Source organism: Vigna unguiculata, chromosome 7 (assembly GCF_004118075.2).
Source record: "Vigna unguiculata cultivar IT97K-499-35 chromosome 7, ASM411807v1, whole genome shotgun sequence".
Taxonomy (NCBI): Eukaryota; Viridiplantae; Streptophyta; class Magnoliopsida; order Fabales; family Fabaceae; genus Vigna; species Vigna unguiculata.
Window position 1 is genome coordinate 39,491,688 of NC_040285.1, and position 22,409 is coordinate 39,514,096.

The following is a 22,409-nucleotide window of genomic DNA, read 5'->3' on the forward strand; positions in this document are numbered from 1 at the left end:
AATCATGTTATCCTTAAAAAGGAAAGTGGTTGGTAAGAGTGTTAAAAGATTATTTCTCAGGTAGGAATGCGTTAACAATGACCTTAATGAATATTATATACAATCAAATAGCAGGACCTTTAAAGCATGCTTCTAAGGGATGGATCCCTGCGAAGCAGAGCACAGTGTACATGCAAACTATGGGGGCGTCAAGCTCCACTCATCCCCAGTATGAGGTCCAATATCCGCTTCCAAAACTTTTGGCTGTATATTATTGTATCCCTTTGACCCAAAACAGGCCCACCTTCATCCATTCATTCATGTGTTCAGTTTATAGAATGACTCTATGTATATATCCACATAAACACTAAAAAATTAAATAGAGGAAGGAAATGAAACTAATGACATCACATCGTACCTGTCTGAAAAAATATGGAAAAAACTTCTCTACCCATCCAAATCTTCAAAACCAAGGCATCCACCATATGTACATACTTCCAAGATTCTTGAGAGAGACTGCTTCAGCAATTAGTCTACGAGCCTGACCTTCTACAGCAAGTGGCAATGATGGCGCAGCTCCAACCCCAACAACCACTCCTTGTAACCTTGCCGCAATATTACTAATTGCTCTCTGATAAAATCCATAAAGATAATTACAACAATAATATGCTTAAAGGAATCCAATATCAGAAATAGGAGTCAATTATCAGCTTAAATGGATACAAAACAACAAAGGCATATAAACTGGAACTTTTTCTACATTATTTTCATCTAAATACTCGATGAAAAGAATGATAAACTGAATACCAAACCTGTGCATGTGGATTTTGCACTTCTACACCACTGGACTTGTGAGATTTAGTCCATTCCACAAGAGGATCGTGGATGAAAGTTTCGAGCACACTCATTAGAGCCTCCCTGTGCGACCTCAGTACTGAAAGTGTAATTTCACAAACCCTCAAAAAGATACCCTCATATCCAGTTATTCCTAAGCCATCGATCATGTTCTGTAGATTTTGTTGCAATCCGTTAGAACATTTATGCAAGCATTCATTAATATGAGAAACAAAAATAATTAGCAAAGCTAGGTGTTGATAGGTGTCACTAATCATAATCTTTACTTATAAGTAGTGATGAAAATTTTTTCCCCAAAATTTTAAGTGTAGGATCTGCAATAGCCTGGAGAAGTAAGACTCATGCTACTTGTGGCCAATTTTGTTCAACAAAGGAAAAAATAAAATAGTATGATTTGCAAAATATTTTCCAATTATGTGGTTCTATTACCTGGGTTAGCCTAAAAGGAACAAGCTCAGGCTTGTCCAATTGCAAACCTTTGTCAAATAGGCAACTGAAATCAACGTGAACACAATCGCCACTTGTAGAATCCAAAAGAATATTTTCACCATGCCTATCACCCAGTCCCACAATATGCCCAACCATGGACCAAACTGCAGTCGTGTGAGCATAAGCAACACGGGCCCTGAACCATGCAGCAGGCTCAGAAAATGTTGTCAGGAACCATTTGTGGAAGACGGGAGGAAACATTGGAAGGATTTTGTTCTTTAGCATCTCATCTCCTGGCATTTTACCTTGACATTGATCATAAATTTGTTTAATTTGAGGATTAGTTTTCGACCTATCAAATTTTCCGCAGGTAATATAGATGTCTTGAAGAATATGCCGAAGTCCACGAGTGTGAGGTACCCACTCCACCATGCCACAGTCTTCTGTCAGAGGAATCACAGCAAATGTTCGAATGTAGAGCTTTCTTCTACGACTCTCAGGATATTTGGACAGCAATCGGTTGATCATTGCAGTGAACTCCATCATGCGAGCATCTTTGCGAAGGTCATCCTTTGGTTTGCAAAGAAATGGGCGCTCAAGACCATCACTGCCTAATAGAACAATCTGAAATCAAAAAGGTATTAATTAAAAAATGGCATTTTCTATCGGTGGGTTCATTGGGAAAACAAGTTCTCTAGACCTATCCAGTATCTTAAGCAGATAACATCTAATTAAAATTGATAACTCTACTAGGTAAAAATGGTCCTTAGGAAGGAAAATAGTACTGGGATCTTTGCAATGAGTTTGAAAATAAATACAAGGCCAAATTCCTATTAGGCGTCTTGATCAAATATCAATAATTGGAATGCAACTCTTAAAGCACTTCCATGCAGTTCTTATCCCCACCCCCTTCTCCTAATTAGAGACCAACTAAGATTGTAGCAGGCCACATGCTCACAATACTCTGCCCAATTGGCCCCTCCAACCATTAAGTTAATTGATGCTATCGGAAAAATGCAATACAATAAGCAGTACCAATATTATAGTTTGGTCTATTATGACTTACGATGCCTGCTCAACTGAAATAATGTGGAAACCCCAAAAGCAATGCAACACCACACCATGCATTTAAAATAAGTGAACTGCATACTCCAGAATCAGAAAAAGAAAATATTAAGGTAGAAAATCATTAGCTTACTTTCTTAGGCTGCTGAAGAGAAGAAAGAATTTCTGCCTCATCAGCAATGCCCAATATGGTAGGAAGATCTGTAGCCGAAAAGATATTAGACATGCGTGAACCATCCAGATTCCCATCATATGTCGGAAGATTAACAGTAAGAGATTGTTGAATTGGCATTACAATTCCCAGGGGCATCATCCTCTTCAGAGAACTGAATTCAGTTGAGAGATTAATTGTCCTTGATCTTGACTGACAAGCATGGAAGCATAACCTGATCAGATGATCAATCAGTGTAGCGAATTGAACAAATAAACTGTTCTCCTTACTTCCTGGGTTGAAACCTTTACGGGCAGCTTGTATGATTTCAGCTGCTGCTTCCCGCCTTGAAGGAACAGTTGATTTTGACACTGCAGCCATTATCCACAGGCCCTGTTGTGGATACTGGCGTAGAACAGAGGTAATGATAAGTTTGACCAGTCGAACAATCTCCACATTCTGGTGACAAATCCTTGAAACCAATTGAGGTAGCACTGTCAACCAATGGTATGTTGGTAAATCCATCAAGCAGCCTCTTATAATACTCATTACCTGCCAAAGTGAAAGAAAAGAAAGCAAATAGTATAAAAAATACAAAATGCAGAATAAGAGTTTTGACGTTTCGATCACAAAGAAAACAGTAGAGGGAAGAAATTTCTCTACTCACCTTCGAATGTACATTCACTAAATCCTTGTTTGATGAACCACGTCTTTGATACATGCTTCCAAAGTCAAACCACAAGGTTAATAACCTTGGAAGTGCCTGAAATAAATTTCTGTGTCCCCTGTGAAGTCCTTTTGCATAGAATAATAGTACATCAGGAAGATAGGACCACCATCGCTTCTCACCATTCAGGTTTGATGAGCCAACAACAACAGTTGCTGAAGGAATCGGTCTAGGACCAAGTTCAGAATTCTCCTCCTGGCGTTTCCTGGCATCACCAAGCACCTCATCACAATACTTAGCAATATAAAAGTACCCTTTCTCCCATTTAGGTTGCAGTTCCCTCACCCTGGTATAAAGACTTATTACATCTTCCTTCTGTTTCTGCCCAGTGTAATGGGTCCACCTTGAGTACAGAAGAAGGGTCTTTGCAATGTCTCTATTTTCATTCATGGCCTGACTTTCACAAACAATTGGCTGTGTATTTAGTGGTAACAGAGACAAGCTAGTAATAGATGATATTGTTGCAGAACCTAAAACCTCAACAGGCATGTCCAAGAGAGATTGTTGCAACACTGCAATGGCACCATCAGACCGCCGTGTGCTCCAAAGAAGTTTTGCTTTTTCCATGTGGACATTGGGGGCACCAGAGGCCTGAGCTTCCAAAATTGCTCTATTGGCTGTTTCATAATGACCAGCAAGGCGACACAGTTTTGAATATTGAAGCCAGCAATTCCCAACTTGAGCACCAAGGCCACTTGCACCAAATACCAGTCTTCTGAAAGCCAAGAGGGGCTCCCTCGCCCAGAGTGATGACTGTGTAAACCTGAGTCGATTGTCCCAGTTGTCCAGTAATTTAGAGAAAGCTTGATCACCTAAGTGAAAAGACTTCTCTAAGAAAGAATTATTGCCCAGAAGAGAATTGAAGTCCTCCAATTCCCTTAGAAAGTGCAGTTTTACAACAAATGGGTAGGCGCGCATGTAAGAATCCATTCCTGCAGCAGCAAGGGGAGCAATTAGTGACTGCTTGGATAAAGCAATTTTTTCTGCTACAGAGAAACGGTCCCTCTTCATCATTGCCTGGAGAATCATTGCAACATTCAAGTCAAATGAAGTATTACTTTCAGAGCTACTACAAACTAAACCGTCTTCTTTAGCTCCACCAAGGTATTCATCCATCAAATCCCACCGGCCAAGCCTCCAGGCTGCCTGCACACCTTGCATGCACCATGATTTCTTGTACTGAGGAAACCTAGAAATTAAACCATCAACATGAGTGACCATGGCCTGAAGATGGCACATATTTAGTAAACAGTTAAGGACATCGGAATGCCTCTGAAATGAGGTAGGCTCCATCTGCAAAGCCTGTTCACAAGAAGTTAAAACATCAGCCCAATTCCCAGCTTTTTTGTTAATTAACAGCTGATCTTGTAACCTCAAAGATTTACTTAAACAAGACAAGCCAGATAGTCCATCTGGCTCATCCAAACAGCTATAAATTTCCATTAGATGTGAAACATCTTGGTCCTCAAAGACGCCACTCCTCTCAGAAGCAGGGTTAAAAGAACCTGACTTTTCTCTCACATATGACTCAAAGTACATCAAGGACCTTGCATAAGCCTGACACCTAAAGGAGGCCCTAGCAAGAGTCACCTTTGGAATCACAGACAGAAGCTCTGCAACATATTTACACTGTAAAAGGGGTTGGACCTGATCTAATGAATTTGACTTTTGGACCTTTGACTTTTGTTGCTTAGAAACTGATGGTTGAGAAATGGAAAGGGCAAGCTCCTGTTCAACATCATCTGCCCACTGTCCTAGGTTATCAAGAAGAGTAAATACTGCCTGAATACAAACTTCACTTTGACCACCACTGAATCCATGAACTGAAGCTCCACTATTCTCTGATGCAGCTGCATCAAGAACAGACAGGATTTCTTCTGCTATGCCTTGACGTGCCTCCTGAGTACCATGACAAACAGCATTGAGAACCAGATATGGAAGTAAATATATGGCTGTTTGCATATCATGACGCACAATACCACGACAGGCGTTAAAGATGCTTGCACGAGATCCAGTAGCATGTGCAGTTAGTTTTCTTATCCAAAAGAAGATCCACCTTCTAAAGGACATAGATGTGCGGTAAATAGGGCCGGTGGATGTTGAATCAGCAGCTACTTTAGGAAGCTGAAACCTAGATGTTAAGCATGGGGCTATTATCTCTTTCACATAATTAGAGAACCGATCCCATAATTTATGGCCCCTATTATTCATCCCTTTACTACCATTAGTACTCTTAGTCTTAGATACAACAGCATTGTGACTACCCTCATCCTTTTGTGCTTGTGACGTAGTAGTTGGAGCATTTTCATCAAGTGATGCCTCACAGCCAGCAAATTTTAGCAACTCCTGTATAGCCAATGCAGCAGAGTCTTGAATAACAGTATCAGGTGCAGATCTAAATGCTCGAGCTAGATGTTTGTGGATCAGTTCAAATATGAGGTCATCATCAGAGCATTGAATTTTAAAACGCTGGCTTGAAAAACCTTTTACTTTTGCAGGGTCAACAGCACCAAGGGATCCAAGACAATCAGCACAGACTAACTTCAACCTCTGTCCAACGGCAGTCCTTGATTCTTCTGCACATCCTCTTAATAATGATGTTATTAAAGAACTCAATACATCGAAGTCTGAACCAGCTTCAGCAGTTATCAGATCAGTAACATCCTTCCATCTTGAGTCCAGAAGCTTGCGAAGCTCACACACTACCATATACCTCACATTTAAGTTCTCATGATTTAAACCATCAACAACAACTTGCAATTGGTTCTTCAAAGTCATAGTTCCACGAGCATCCTCAATTGCTTTGTTCACTTCTGCCAATGCAGGAATGCTGGGCAATGGGGGAAACTCACATATATGCTGCTTTAAGATAACCCTGTTATCAAGAACAAGTTCTTCTAATATGGTTACCACCTTGTCCAAATGTATTGAGGGATTTTCTTTGTCTCTCTCCAGGAAGGGAAGGAGGGAAGCAAAAACTTGAGAAATAATATGCTTAATGCTAGATGGAGATACATTAGACAATTGCTTTATAAAAAAATGCAAGACAGACAGACCCTCCTTTTGCAGTGGTTCTTTAGCTATAGCATGCATGAGAAGAACCATCAATTTTGGCACATAAGTACTAAGATGAGGACCCATCATTGTAATCAGCAACTCAATACGGTTCAGTGATTGCCTCTGCATCATAAAATCATCAGCATGGAGCAATTTTCTGTCTATACTGTTAAGAAGGCCTACAAAATGATTCCTCAAAAACAGAGGGAGATCTTCTGCACCAGTGAGAACTTTGGCAATGTCTTTAATCATATCAGGCACTCTTGCTAACCTGTCAACAAACAGAAGAATAATGAATCAAGGACAAGCAAAACTTCTGTGCACTTCAATTGCCACTTTTTTTTCATTATAACTCTGGACTAAAGTAGGAGTCCTTGTTTGCTTTATGATGGAAGGTTATACAAGTACCCCAAAGAAATCTGAGATTTAATAAAGTTGCTAATCAAGAAAAGAATTTCCACAGTGAAACAAACCAATTTCTGCCAATCAAGAACAAATACAAACAAGTTACGGGGTTTTTTGTTTAAAGGTATGATTTTGTAATCCCAGGAATCATTCTCCGGAATATTATACCAAGAATGATATTCCCCACAAACATGCTTGGTTGGTATTTAATATATATTTAAGAAAAATGTTTAATTTTATTTAATTTAAAAATTGAAAAACAAAAATAAAAAAGAAAGTAAAAGAATGGAGTGGGAATAGGTAGTTATTGTAGACAATAACACCATTCCCGTGGGAATAAAAATAACTTAAAAAGTGAAGGCCTAATTTTCTTGAGAATAAAGATACCTAAGAACATGTTAGAAGTGGATTTTAAATCTAACTCAACCCCACAAAACCGGTTTGTAAGGTGAAATTTGCACCTCACTTATATATTATGAAATTATCTTATCTCTAGTCAATATGGGACTTCCGACAGAACATATTTTTATAACCACCTACCAAGGGTGAGAATATTTAATCCATCTTCACATTACCAGAAATGAAAAAGATAACATGAAACAAACAAAAGAACCCTAATGTACATAATCCTTGATATAGCTAAAGCTAAGATGACAGTAAACATAGTTTCCAATAAAATCACAAATTTCAAAGATTAATATCCAAATGTGAAAGTTTTCCACTCAGGAACCGAATTAAAATGAAGTTTCAGAAATATAATATACACAAATTACCTTCTAGCTATCTCATCTGAATTGCCACCATTTGTAAAGCATATAAGTTCATCTAGAAGAGCAGGTAAAGCAGCCGCAAATATTTCCTGCTTGTCAGAACCAGTCTGTACATGGTAAAACTGCACAGCAGTAATTAATTGTTGGTCATCAGTTTGATGAAGCGCAAAAGCAAGAACTTTTGGTAGCCAATTAACTATCAGAGGCACCATGTCAGTGTTCAAACACTTGGCTAACTCATATAAGGTGCCAACTGCTTGACTGTTTTGGTGAGACACCACAAGCTTTGGGAGAACAAAAGGAATCATTTTCTTGACAAGTTCTTTGGTTTCAACACCAAAAACAGCTTCCGCAAACTCCCTTACTAAGACTGGGCGGCTGGCAAGTCTCTCAGAGAGATAATCATACAGTTCAGTACAAATACAGACATCTTTTGAAAGAATTAACTCAAGACCTCCTTTAAGATGGAAATAGCATGACCTGTGTATTAACCTGGATGCATTCATTCTCACAGTCATGTGTGTGCTATCAAGTTGATCAACAAGCAGTATAAGAGAACATATGAAAAGTTTGCTATCCATATTGACCGCAACCATTATTTCTGCTGTACATTCCATTAATGTCTCCAATATATGTGGACTACCGGCTATAGTCATGGCATGTTTAAGTGTATCTAGAAATTTTGCTTCCTTGCTTTTATCAGCATCTCCAGCGAAAATTGAACTCAAAACAAGATTATCCATAAAGAATCTAATCTGACTGCAAAATGCTTCTCTCAATTCCTTGCTCCTGCAAGTAAGAAGATACTCCACACATTTTATCCACTTAAATCTTGTCTTTAGCAGAATATCAGAGGTTCCATGTGCAAGGATCTGATGAATAACTCTCACACAGGAAAGTTGGACATCTTCGGATGACTCATCAAATAGAAGTTCAAAAAACAAAGACTCCAGTTGAATGAAAGTATGGTCAAAACTAAAATCTGGATCTGCTCCATGTGTACCAGATTGGAGAACGATCGGAGCATGCTTCTTATCCAGATTGCAAATAAAACTGCCATTGCATTTTGAACAGAAGAAGCCTTGCAGTAAACAATCTATTGTTGAACATGTTCTTCCACTTTTCACATTTACAAATAATTTGCATTCGTGTATATTTGGACCAGATATAGATCTTTTGCATCCATAAAGACATGATAGAAGACCAAGAGATGTGGGAAGAATTTTCTTAACCTTCTCATTATCTCTTTTTATGTACCTGCGTGTTGGATAGAAAAAGCAAACTACCTGGTTACTAGAGGATTTGTTTCTCCAAAATTTTAAGACACAGAACCTTCAACCACACAATTCCAACTGATGCAAAAAAATTAACAAACACATACATGATGGGGGAAATAAAAAACTTGCTTAAGAACAAGGGTCAACTATAATAAATATGGAAAACAACTGTTGAAAACTCTTGAATTTGATCTGGGTCAAAGTCAACCCCAAAAAGCTAGCTCACTAGGTGAGGATTGTCCAACCCTTTTTACAATTTACTTTCACCATATATCTATAGCTAGTGTGGGATCTAAAAACACCCCCACTCCCTACTATTACCTAGGATTGGATATCTAAAGCATGCAGATGGTGAGGTTGAATTTTTTTAATATTGCAACTGGGAAAAACACAACTAGAAAGACTTTTGGTTGACGGTTACTCAATATAAGATTTATGACAGTCAAGATGTCATCATGAATTTGGGTCAAGATGTTAAGCGTCACACAGAGTAAAATGAGCTACTTGACATGGCCATTCTGCTTTGACCTCTTCTACCTAATATTTATATTTGACATGAGATCTCAACAAAAAAAAACAAATATTGAAAAGGTGAAATATAAAGGAACAGCTCAATACAGAGAATGCAGTCTTTCCATTTGAATATTGAATGTGTTATAATTATAGAAACATCTTAAATATGTTGCATTCAGAAACATAATCGATCCAACGAAATAGAACCAAGAGTTCAAAGAAATATATTCTTTCAATTAGCTACTGCAATTCAGATTTTAAATCTAATATGAGTAACTTCACATAAATCACAGGCCTGTATTCAAACTAACTGAATGACAAATGCAGCCAACATGTTTCTTGAAATTATGTACAAGAAAATATCCACACAGCTAACTTACTCCATCCTTTCAAAAACAGGAGATGGAACATCGAGAACAGACCACAAAACCATTATTGGCATAGAAATGACTGCTTCAGTTCTGACTTCTTCAGCTTCATCATGGAGACCCAGATCTAAAACTTCAAGAACAACTTTTCTGCTCAAGCTTGGGCCTAGCTTTGATACTACTTGAAGAGAAAGGCATTTGAGTTTGCATGGAGAACGATTATCAATGGCAACAGGCATACGAGTCCAGGGAATTTTAAGCACAAGTATGAGGTCTGCATGGTAATTCTCATCATCTAAAGGGTTGTGTTCTTTGAGAGATGCATCTGTTTGAAAGCAATTGCAAAGTGATACAAATCAGAAGCATGAACTAGTAGACACCACAACTTTAAAATATAAGTAGAGTAAATGAAGTTAAAGGATATGAAAAAAAATTCCCATATTCAGTTCTGACCATTAAGAGAGAATGCTCAGAATGGAAAGAGTCCTTATAACTTTCCATCAAACAAATAAGCACGGTAATTTAATGAGCTGGGAAGATGTATAACATTTTATTGCTAAGGTAAAGCTTACTTTGCACAAGCAATACACTGTGAATTCCTTCCAGGTATGTGGAAATATCTACAGTAATTGAGTTTCCTTGTTTTGCCTACAACATAAGCAAGTTAATTCATTGATAAATAGATAGATAGACAGATACATAGATAGATAGCAGGAATTTGAATCAGTACCTACCAACCTTATCAGCTATCCATGGAAGCCATGCAAGCATCTGCTGAAAGATTCTGAGAGACAGATCAATCTCTGGATAAACAGAGAAGGTAATGCACAGAATGCTGAGTGCAGATAAAGCAATTTCTGGCCTCAAAGGCCCTGGTCTGACAGCAGGAGCACTTAATGAATCAACAAATGAAAGGATAGATTTATTCATATGGCTAGCATAACCTTCTACTGTTTGGCAAGTGACCACATAACTACTTTTACATTCCACATCAAGATTGCCATCTGTAACCACAACTTCTTCATTCAATTTTTGTCTCTTGATACTTAAATTATCCATATCCTGAATGGACCTCTTGTGGCCAAGTCTTGTGCCTTCAATTGACTTATCTTCTGATGCTAACACGGTTAAATCCTCAGTGTTTCCTAGGATTCCCCGAACAAGATGTGGGCCAAGAGTAGACAGAGCTACCTCGAAGCACTCTATCAGAGGCAAACATGGTTCCGAATGATAAAGTGCAGATATGAGATATTCTGGCTTCCAGATATGAAGGGGACAAACTTGAGCAATCCTAGCATAGGCACTGCATAATGCAACCTGAAAGGAGTACTATCAGACTTTTTCAACCTCAACCATTCACTAGCTCAAATTCCTCATATTTCAGAACGAGAAGTGAATCAATGAATAGCTTCCCAGTTAACTAAATTGGTCTAAAAAAATTAAGTATCAATATTAACCTTAAGTTGCTGGCTTTTCGTTCTCCCCATCGACTGAAGGAATACACTAACTAAATCAGCAGCTGTTAATTTGACAATATCTTCTGGACAGCTAGAGTAGAGAGTATTAAGGCAAATACCCATTGACAAATCATAAGCCATGTTTCTGCAGGAATATAATCCTAATTTTTGTTAATAAGTAATCTCATATACTGAATAAGTTTTAAATAAGGTCATCTATATTCATACGATGCAGCAAAATGTAAGAATCTAATGGAATATAGTTTGCTACTAAAGCCCAAGTACGTGATTATTTTAAAATAAAAACCAAACCTGAAAACAGGAAGCCCCTCCTTGTCGATACTCAAGATAGTAGTTATTGACAAGATTAAATTCTGATAAGGAATGAGATCATAGTTTGTCACCGTTCCAATGGTGTGTACAAAGTCAAAGCATGCCTTCCATAACATCACAAATCGTCAGATAATTTGTATCCACCAGAAAATAATTTAAGTAAAATCAAGTGAAAACTCAAACTCAAATTCTAAATTTCGTCAACCATTACACACCATATGCAGGTCAGCATCCCCATAGCATAAAAGAGAGCACGCAGCAGAAATAAAGGACGCATGGATCAATCCTTCAACATAGAGCGTTCCTTCAGTAAGGCATTTACTGAGAAGTTTCAAAATCCACGTTGCAAACGGTTGCCATCGGCTGCGACCAGTGAGGTCAATCAGTAAACCAAAGCCATCAGCAGGCTTGTTGGCGGACGGAAGGTCTTCAACTCCAGAAAAGAACTCACAAAAACACTTGACCTTCACCCTGGAGGATCCCTTAACATTGAGCGAAGCCACGTACAAAATATCTGCAGATGCAAAAAACAAACATAGCATCGTGATTTCACATACACAAAAAAATAGCATGCATATAATCATCGATTCATCATACACAATAAACGCAACTTAGTTCCGAACTATTAGGAACAACAAAGACTTCGAGTTCATAACTGTAATTTATGCGCAGTTTCATACCTTGAATGAGCGACATGGAATCGACAAAAAACTGGCGGTAAGCATCTCTGGCTCCGGAGCGAAGCAGTGCGAGAAGAGAATCGAGAGCTTCGAAGAAGACGCCGTGGCGAGATCTAAAATTAGAGAGAAGAGTGAGAGGAAAAGAGAACAAAGAAAAAGAAAAGTAGAGCAGATATTTGAGAGAGAGAGAGAGAGACCGAAAGAGAGGTTGGGCAAAGAAAGGGAGAATTCGCGCGAGCACCGGGGAAACGGCGGAGGGCTTGCCGTGGTAGAAGACTCCGGGGAAGTTTCTGGCGGTGTGAGATATAAGCTTCACCACAGCAATCACTTCTCTCTGGTTGTCTGCATTGGTAATGAGAGTAAGATAAGTAAGTACTACTGAGTAACATTACATTCATTGTTAAGATGAAGAAGATGAAGAGGAAGAAGAAGAAGAAGAAGAAGAAGAAGAAGAAGAGAAGAAGAAAAAGATCGGAATCATAGGTACCGGAGGAGGTGGAAGAAGGAAGAACGCAAACGTGGAGAAGATTGGGGAGAACGGTACGGAACCTGACCTCCAAAGCGTCGTCGTCTGAGGAGTTGTTGGGTGAGGGAGAAGAAGAGGAGGCTGCTATGCGTTCACGGAGTTCGTGAATGAGACTCGAGAGGTTTGCTTTTGCCATCTACTATTCAGTACCTTTCTTCTTTCATTTTTTTCTGTTCTTCTTTCTTTCTTCCCTCCTAAATCTATTACCATTCTTCTTATTCAATTTCTGTGCTCAATCAATTCAAATAAACGAATAATATTTCAAAAAATAAAAAAAAAACGCTCTCAAGGACCCTTTAGGCCCAATCTTAGACCTATTTTACATTATTCCGTCAATTAATCAACCTTGTTAATTTTTTAGTTCAAAAAGAAAAAGATGTTTGGCTAAAGGATGCTTATGGGTATTACTGCTCCTGAATTTCTATTAATATTTTTTTTTTACATGCATTGTTTTTTCGAAATATACACACGGTATAAACATTTGAAATTATATTAAAACGCATTTACAAAATGCAAATAATACTTTTAAAATCATTAAATATTTTTATTTGTTATGATCCAAATCATTATTAACCAAATACAAGTGAAACCCTACAACACAACTATAATTTATAAGAGTAATTACAAAATGAATGACGGTTAACTCAAGGATTTGTCCAATAATTCATGTTTCATATTTATTTAATCCACAACAAATTTCCATGTGATCTCTTGTAATTTTTTCATCTCATCTTAATTTTTTCTTAAATTAATTTCTCTAAGGCTTAAATACATTTTGTAGGTCTCCAAATCTTAAGCATATTTGTTTGATAAATAATAATAATAATACATATTATAAATAAATATCCTAACAAAGTATAATTTTACATGTACTGAAATTTCAATCGATCTTTAACACTAACAAAATAAAAACATATTTAAATACTAGAAGAACAAAAATGACAGTAATTTTTTTTGATAATGTGGTTGTGGTATTTTAAGTACGTATAGAGATACTCATTTTAGTATACAAGTTTATTTTCTAATTTTTTGCTTTATTAGGTAATTTTTTTTTAAATTAAGATCATTATCCTACCAATTTTAATCTTTTAGATATACTTTTATAAACTTTATTATTTTCTGAGTCATAGTCGCCTCTTGCTCTAAGAGGATTCGAGTTTAGATTATTTTCTGAATATCTTGACGCTGTCTTTTTTTAACATTAAAAATGTATTAATGTTCGTATTTTAATTTTTTTAATATATTTTAAAATTAGTATTTATAAAAACAGTAAAAAAAACTTAAAAAAATATAAACTTCTCGTAGACAAATTAATTTGTTTGCAATCATTTCAAAAAAGAGAATAAACTCTTGAATATAAAAACCAGATGTTCTCACATTGCATAAAAAAAATGTATGCAAGGGTACCGAGTCAGAGAAATTAAGAAGCTACTATTATAATTAATTAATTAATTATTATGGTTAATATTTTAGTATATTAAATTAAAGATTATTTTCAGCAAAAGAACTAAATAATTGGAAATAAGTGACAATCTAGATCATGAAATTAATCTGGTAATCCATAGGTTCGATTATAACGTCAAACTCTCGGTTTGAATTGTGAAACAAATAGATATAAATACATGCTCGACTAAAGTCGGTTGTTTTTCTTTGTGAAAGTGTTCAGTCACTATTCAAGATTAAATAATCTGCCATACACTTAATGCCAAAAACAGTTACTCAATCAATAGCTTAAATTCGCACTCCTTTAAATCTTCATCCTATTTAAATTTATATTTAGAAAGAGAAAATTTTCAATCAATAATTTTATATTCGATTAAATTTTGTTATATATATCAAAAGACAGAAAAAAAAATGAATAAAATAAAATAACAAGTTTGTCTTATAATATATCTATATCTATATATATATATATATATATATATATTATATCTCTTATATTTTTACAATCTTTACAAATTTTCAAAACTTATAATATTTTATATTGTAATTACATGACAACTAATATTTTATATTGTAATACGACTTTTAATGTTTTATAAGTCTGCGTCTCAATTAAGTCTGCATCAAACTCTCAATATTAAAATGCGAACTTAAGCCAATGTTTGCATTACTTCTTCACAAATAAGAGCAGCAACATAACTAGGGATGTCAATGGGGCGGGTAATAGCTCTCATGTACCTTACCCATATCTGTCGGGTATCCATTATATGGGTACTTGTACTATTTTTTAATATCCATGGATATCCACGGGTATCCGCGGGTATTTACAAAAAAAAATAAAAATTTAACAACATATTTTAATCGTAAATTCAAATAAAATACAATACATAACATTCATAAATTTTAACTAAATTCCAAATAACCCATTTAAATAGTGTTGATTGACAATTTACAAAGAAAATATTTTTTTTAAAACTAATTGATAAAAAAACAACTCATTCAAAATCAATATGTTAATATTTTAATCATGTTTTTTTTATTTTTTATTTAATTTAGATTAGATTATAACGGGCACAAGTATCCACGGGTACATATACTATGATTCCCGTACCTATCCCGTTAACATGCGAGTATTAAAAATACCAGTACCCGTTACCTGCGTGTATCCATTTACAATATTCATTTTCTGTCCGTTATGGTTTTATCCGCGAATATCCGCGATTTTGGATTTTTTTTTATATTCCTAAACAGAACTTTAATCAATATATATAGGTTTAAATAAATTTAATTCCTTAATAATTTTCGATTGACTATATAATAAATTTTTATAATCTGTTAAACACCAAATAAATTTATATTTTTTATTTAAGTTCATGTTTAAATCTTTTTTAATCGGGTGATATGATTTTCAAGTGACTAACATAAGTACTATCTTACCTTGTCATCTTGGTGCAGAATTGTCATTACAAGTTATTTTGTTGTTTTAAAATTTCTAATTTTATAACTTCATAATTTTTTAATTTTATAGTTTTATAATTTATAAAATAATAAAATTATAACATGATAAAATTAAAAATTATAATATTGTAATATTATAAAATTTTAAATTTATAAAATTTAAAAAAAAATTAAAAAAATTAAATAATTTGCAGTGACAATCCCACAAGATAACTTATGGTAGTCACTTTAGAGACTCATTGCCTAGTTTACAAAAACATAAATAGCAATAACTCAATTAAAAAATATAATTTTATTGGATAGTAAATCGACAATACAAATTTATTCGTAACTCAATTTAATTTAAAGTGCATGCATCAGGAACTCGAAATTTATTTAAGTCATATATATATGACATTATGTCTCAAACAATATTGCATTATTTAGTAAATTACTTCCCCAGGACCGATCATTTCACATAATAACTGTGTTGGCTAGGGACTATTTAATTTTCCACAATCATAACCTGACTTCTTAAGATATTGACTAGCCATGAATGTAGCCAAGATGTTTTCCCTAAAAAAAGTGACCAATCTGGACTCAGCCTGCTGAATGGATCCCAACATGTAAGCTGTAGTGGTGACATCAACGCTTCTCCATCTTCTTTCTTTCGCATATTTCTTCAGGCTTTCCTCAATCTTCTTATAAAGCACCTCTTCTTCCTCTTTCTCTTCGGAAAATGCCTCCGCCAAGCATCTGGCCAAAACAACACCATCCTCCAAAGCGCAACACGCTCCCTGGCCAAGGTCTGGAGTCATGGGGTGAAGAGCATCGCCACCTATACAAACATTACCCTTACTGATATTCCCCATCATCAGATCCCAGGGTTGTCTGTATCGCAATGGATATGATAGAAAACCATTTGCGTCCGTTATTTCTATGCAGGCTTTCACATCACTTGGCATGTTCTCGATGTTTTTTAACACATATGGTTTCAGTTTGGCACGGTCCTCTTTCAGCTCTTTTAGCTCTGCAAGGTCAGCAAATGAATGATATAATATCTATTTTAGGTTTAATTAGTCGAATGGTACCCACTTTTATTTAGATGTCAGTTTGATACCTGTTTTTAAAAATGGGTCAATCCAATTCTAATAAGTTCTTTCAAAAGCGGGTATCAAATTCACATATTTAAATGAAAGTAGGTATCAAATTGACATATTTAATTGAAAATAGGTATCATTTCACTAATTAAACGTATAAGTCTTGAGTTAAAAGCTTGTATTCGAAGAAAAATCACCTTGGTTGGTGGGTATACAAGTGAAAAACCAGTGGACCTGCTTCTCGTTACAAGGAACAACACCAACTCGAATACCATTGCCAAAAAACTGCATGAACCTAAGCTTCAACCCATGGTGGGTCTTGAACTGTGCAAAACCCCTGATTGCAAATCTCCTAGTAAAAGAGGCCTCCTTGAAGCCTAGCCACTTTGCCACCATGGAGTTCACTCCATCACACCCGATCAACACCTGTTACCATCAAAACATCCACGTATTAGTTGGAGTTTTTCAACCTAATTCATAATAGTCGAATCTAGGTTTAACTCTTTCGTTAACAAAAACTAACGACCGACATTGGTCGATTTACCTTAGTTTTTATGGTTGTCCCATCAGCGAGATGGAGTATCTTATAGAAGCCAGATTCCTCGATACCAACAACTTTTGATGAATATCTGATGGTGTCTTTCGGAAGTTCATTCACAAGGACTTCCAACACTGTTGTCCTTTGAACACAACGGATTTCAATACCTCTACAACATCACAAAAACAACGATCATAATTTGGATCAAATTTAAGAACCACGCCATTTACGGTGAATTTGAAACATTTAGCCATACTAATTCACATAGTATACTCACTTCTGATCTCCTGTTGGTCTGAAAGGTATGGCTACTATTTGTTGCCCAGTAACCAATGAAGTGGTGACAATCCTGTAATCCAATTATAGTAGTTTAGTTTAGAGAAAAATGAATGGTAATAAGAGAAGAAAGTTTAAAAGAAGTTGGTGGATAGAAAAATAATATTTTAACCTATTTTTTTTTATCTATTTTTAATTTAATATTTCAATCACCATTAAATTATTTTTTTTATTTTTTTTAGTAATGTAATAATAAATTTAATGGTGATTGAAAATTCTAAATTAAAAAGGAGTCAAAGAAAATAAATTAAAGTATCATTGTTCTTATTTATATTACTCATTGAGTGGTTGATGGTGGCGGCGGAGTTTGTCTCCAACACCGACCGCATCCAAAGCCTTCCAAGCATTTTGCCATATCGACAAAGAAAAGCCGGTGACTCTCAAACTATCTGAAGATTCCAACACCAAACTTCGAATACCCAACCTGCGAGTATAAATGAAGAGTTATCATACATGAATTCACACTAATTCACTTACAAAGATATAAAACGTTTTTTTAGTCATTTCCACTAGTTCACAACTTACTTTTAAAAATAGTTTCGTCATTCAAAAATAAAATAATAGATATAAAATGTGTGTAAAAGTTCATTGATGTATATAAGTTTAAAGTTGTTTAAAAAAAAGTTTAAATACTCGTTGTTTGTTACTGGTTTTGTTCAATTTGATCATCAATTAGTATTATTTTTTAATTAGGTAAAATGTTTTGTTAAATTTTGTTAATTTCATTATTTTTCTAATAAAGTTTAAATACTTAATAGATGTGAACAAGCATGTCATGTGTGTGATTTTTTTATTTTTTATTTTTATTTTTTAATTTATAAAAGATTGTACACATATCATATATTCATCGTGTCACGTATCAATATCAATGTCAATGTCACAGGTAAGTTTGTGTTTGTGTCATTTTTTTCTGCTCAATTCGATTTCTATATTCATTATTTTTGTTTAATTTAGTCAAAAATTTTGTTAAAATGGAACAATTTTGTCCCTTTGTAATTTATATATATATATATATATATATATATATATATTAAAATTTATATTTTTATTAATTATTTTTGAAATTCAATTATAACTTTTTAGATTTAATTATAAGTTTAATATAATTGTTAGATTCAATTATTAAATAAAATATAATTATTATAATATTATTAAAATATTATAATTATTTTTTTTCTAATAATTATATTCTAAATATACTAGTATTTCTAAAATTACCACTTAAAAATATTACCAATATTTCAAAAATATTATATTTATGTTTCACTTAAATATTAAAAATATGAAATTCATGTGTTCCTTAACATTTAAAAATATTAAAAATGTTTTAGAAATATCAAATATGTTTCACTTATTTAATATTTTATATCAAATTTATGTTTCCTGACATCTGCATATTGTGGTACCAATTTAGGAAATAGATTGTGGTACCAATTTAGGAAATATATCGGTCAAAATAATGATTATTTGATGCGGGATGTGTTCTGAAGAAGAAAAAAAAGTAAGTACCGTGATTTTTTCACATTTTTTTTTAATAAAGTGTGCATTTTAACATATACCAAACATTTTTTTTTAAAGTTATATCTAATTTTTATTTCATTTATTAAATTATTGACACGTGTATTTTATGAGAAGTTTGTCCATAAATCTTTCTCAAAAAGATAATTTTCCAAAAAGTAAAGTACTGTCCTTTCCCGTACGTCGTTCCATTTTTAAACACATGTGAACAGATAATGAAAGATAAAATCTATGATATTCCAAAAGCAACTACCATAATTCATAAGATTCTGGAATCCAATTTGATTATTTTACGAGAGTAGCATTAAGCTAATATACAGCAATGCCACCTCATTTAAAAGGTTAAATTTTTGAAAAATAAAACATAAAAGTAATAATGGGAAAAAAAAAGAAAAGAAAAAAAAGAATGGTTTGGTTGGGAAGGAAGTGAAAAAAGAAACCTGTGAAGCCCTAAAGATGTAGTGACACCAGCAATTCCAGCTCCCACAATGACAATGTCTTGAACTAATTCTGTTTCCATATTTTTGTGATATGATTGAGTGGCTCAACAATATCTTATATAGAGAGTATAGGTAACATAAACTATAAATGTCCTTATGGGTGGGTGGGTTATGAGTGACCATACTTTAAAAACAAATGGTAACGCTTTTAGAAGGTAGGGTAGGGGTACCCCAAAATAGATGCGCGCTAGATCCTCAATCAGTGGTTTATTCACATTAGTAAACCAACCTCTTGTTTGGTTGGTGAGCACCATTAGTGTGGTTTTTAAAACCCGCAACAACCCGCAACCACCACAGCGCAACCTCGTTGGACGCTTCGTGACTACAGGTTATGGACGCTTCGTGACTACAGGTTATCGGTCATCTATTCCTGTACCACCGGATAATGAAATGACTTAGTTATCCCCGACTTAAATATTTATATCCGGAAATACTATAATTTAGAATATAAATTATCATTACAAATTCTTCATAATGTAAAAAGAATTATTTGCATTTTGAATTATCCTTCAAATTTACAACCCATAGTGTAAATCTACGGTACGAATCGTATATTTTGAAATATAAATTTGTTTTTTGAGTTGTCCTTCAAATTTATATTATATACCGAGTTGTCCTTCAAATTTACATTATAAATTATTCTAAGATGTAAATTTACATTTTAAATAATATAATTTACAAATTGTATTACAAATTATATAATTTACATTATCAGACACCGACGTTCAATATAATATATATATTTGTTAATTTAAAGTTTAACTGTTTTTAAATTTTATTTTTTTGTTTTATTTATTTCTTAATATATCATATATATATATATATATATATATATATATATATATATATTAATGTTTTATTTTATTTTTCAAAAATATATTAAAAGATACATGATAAATAAAAAATAAATAATAATCTAAAGAAAAAATAATTAAAATTTTAAAAGAAATTAAACTTTAAATAAAATTAAAAACAGATAAAACAGAATAATATATATATATATATATATATATATATATATATATGTGTATATTATGCTTTAAAAATAAATGAAATAAAAAAATACTCAAACTTTAAATTAGAAAAAAATATTTATTCTGTTTTAACTTTTTTTTAATTATATTTAAAGTTTAAGTTTCCTAAATTTTAAATGTTTTTTTTTGTTCATTATTTTTTGTTTTATAAATTTTTTATGTTTTCATGTTTATTAATATATATTATAAAATTAAAATAAAATATTAATATATATATATATATATATATAATTATTAAACTCCAAATTAAAAAAAATAAAAAACAAAAAATTTATTTTGTTTTACTTTTTTTTAAATAATTTAAAGTTTAATTTCTTTTGAATTTTAATTATTTTTTTAATTAATTATTTATTTATTAATATATGTTTTTAAAATATAATAAAATGTTATTATTTTTTAATATATATTTCAAAAATAAAGTAAAATAATATATATATATATATATATATATATATATATATATATATATTTATGTGTGTTTTATAAATTTGTACATAATGCTTATTCTCTTGTGGTTGTGGTTTTTTTCAGATTTTGGAGGGTTTCCATATTATGTTTCTTGTTTTAATCTTATTTCTCTATTAATAAGGTAATTCTTATTAGTTGTTCCAAACAGTGGTCTCAAGAGTTATGGTTCAGTAGGATTTTTCTTAGTATGTTCTATGGTTGCAGCGTAATCTAATCTTTCACATCAGAAAATATTAATTTATTATTATTAGAGAATCATCATTATTTGTTGAAGTTGCAACAATAAATTTGATGAAAGGATCATTGTTAGCATTTTGTTGATGCGGTCTCAAAGTGTGTGGTGATTATACACGGACATTGGTTGGTTAGCATTAATGGAGGGTGCATGATAATTCTTAGGAGGACTTAATTCGAAGTGGAAATTCTTGGGATGATTTAATTCCGAGTAGAAATTCTTGAGATGGTTTGATTCTAAGTGAAATTTTTTTGAATGGTTTGAAAATACTGGGATGATTTAATTCCAAATGGAAATTCTTATGATGGTTTGATTCCGGGTGGAAACTATTGGGATAGTTTGATTCCAAGTGAAAATTCTTAGAATTGTTTGATTCTAAGTGAGAATTCTTTGGATAGTTTGATTTCAAGTGAAAATTCTGGTAACGACTTGATTCAAGTGATACTTCTTATGATAGAGTATGAAGTATGCTGCTGATATAGACAATGAAGATGTGTTTATTTTAATCAGGATGAAAAATGTTGGACCGATGAAAATAACATGTCTTGAAAAATCCCACATCACATAGGATAACCTAGGAGATGAGTGTTAATGACTATATAATGAGCTATAAGTCCATGATATTCTTTGTTTATGTTTAAGACACTTTGAGTTAGTGTTGAGTTTTTCTTATCCTTTCTTGTCAGTGTAGTAGAGTGTTGTGAGATGTAATTAAATTCTTACTTTAGATGGTGTGAGTGTATTTGGGATCAAAGATTTGAGAGTACTTCATGTGTATTGTATAAATTTGCACATATTTTTTTGTTGTTGTAATTTTTCTTCAATTATAAGAGTTTCCACATCATATTTTTATGTTTTTTGTTTTTATTTTATTTATCTATTATTAAGGTAATTCTGAAAATATTTGTCCAAGAGACAATTATTTTAAAAATTATTAAATATTTTTTATCTGTTACATATCTATATTGAAATCACAATCCAAACCGGTACAGTCCATTTAAATCCGTCCCGCAGTCCGTTTTTTCTTGCATTAATTTAAAATTTTTGACTTCGTGATGTATGTTTTAAATGTTATGAAAATGATTTATTGCTCGTGTTGATTTATCGAGGTCCCCTCCATATGCATTCAAAACACCATATCCATGATCCAGTTATTACAAGCATATATTTTATCCACTGCAACTGAATTTATTTCCACGTGTACCCGT

General features: G+C 33.4%; 2 protein-coding genes across 3 annotated transcripts; both read right to left on the bottom strand.

The window, feature by feature from the left end:
* Positions 1-5: 5 nt before the first annotated feature.
* LOC114189718 (serine/threonine-protein kinase ATR) lies at positions 6-12,781 on the bottom strand. 2 transcript variants are annotated; one of them, XM_028078377.1, is made up of 16 exons: positions 12,554-12,781; positions 12,264-12,408; positions 12,067-12,179; positions 11,602-11,900; positions 11,366-11,490; positions 11,054-11,198; positions 10,335-10,913; positions 10,169-10,244; positions 9,609-9,921; positions 7,442-8,695; positions 3,147-6,534; positions 2,462-3,031; positions 1,264-1,887; positions 792-986; positions 398-610; positions 6-283 (listed from the first exon to the last, which is right to left on the bottom strand). In XM_028078377.1, the coding sequence occupies exons 1-15, from the start codon at positions 12,726-12,728 to the stop codon at positions 443-445; spliced, it is 8,169 nt and encodes a 2,722-aa protein (XP_027934178.1). In that variant the 5' UTR covers positions 12,729-12,781; the 3' UTR covers positions 6-283; positions 398-442. The 2 variants fall into 2 exon arrangements, with proteins under 2 accessions (XP_027934178.1, XP_027934179.1); XM_028078378.1 differs by lacking the exons at positions 6-283; positions 398-610; positions 792-986; positions 1,264-1,887 and having other exon boundaries at positions 2,585-2,692; positions 2,770-3,031.
* Positions 12,782-15,762: 2,981 nt separating this feature from the next.
* LOC114190742 (monooxygenase 3-like) lies at positions 15,763-19,508 on the bottom strand. Its single transcript, XM_028079742.1, has 6 exons — positions 19,405-19,508; positions 17,724-17,870; positions 17,388-17,459; positions 17,117-17,279; positions 16,770-16,998; positions 15,763-16,502 (listed from the first exon to the last, which is right to left on the bottom strand). Exons 1-6 carry the CDS (start codon positions 19,482-19,484, stop codon positions 15,967-15,969), a joined length of 1,227 nt encoding a protein of 408 aa, XP_027935543.1. The 5' UTR covers positions 19,485-19,508; the 3' UTR covers positions 15,763-15,966.
* Positions 19,509-22,409: the final 2,901 nt, after the last annotated feature.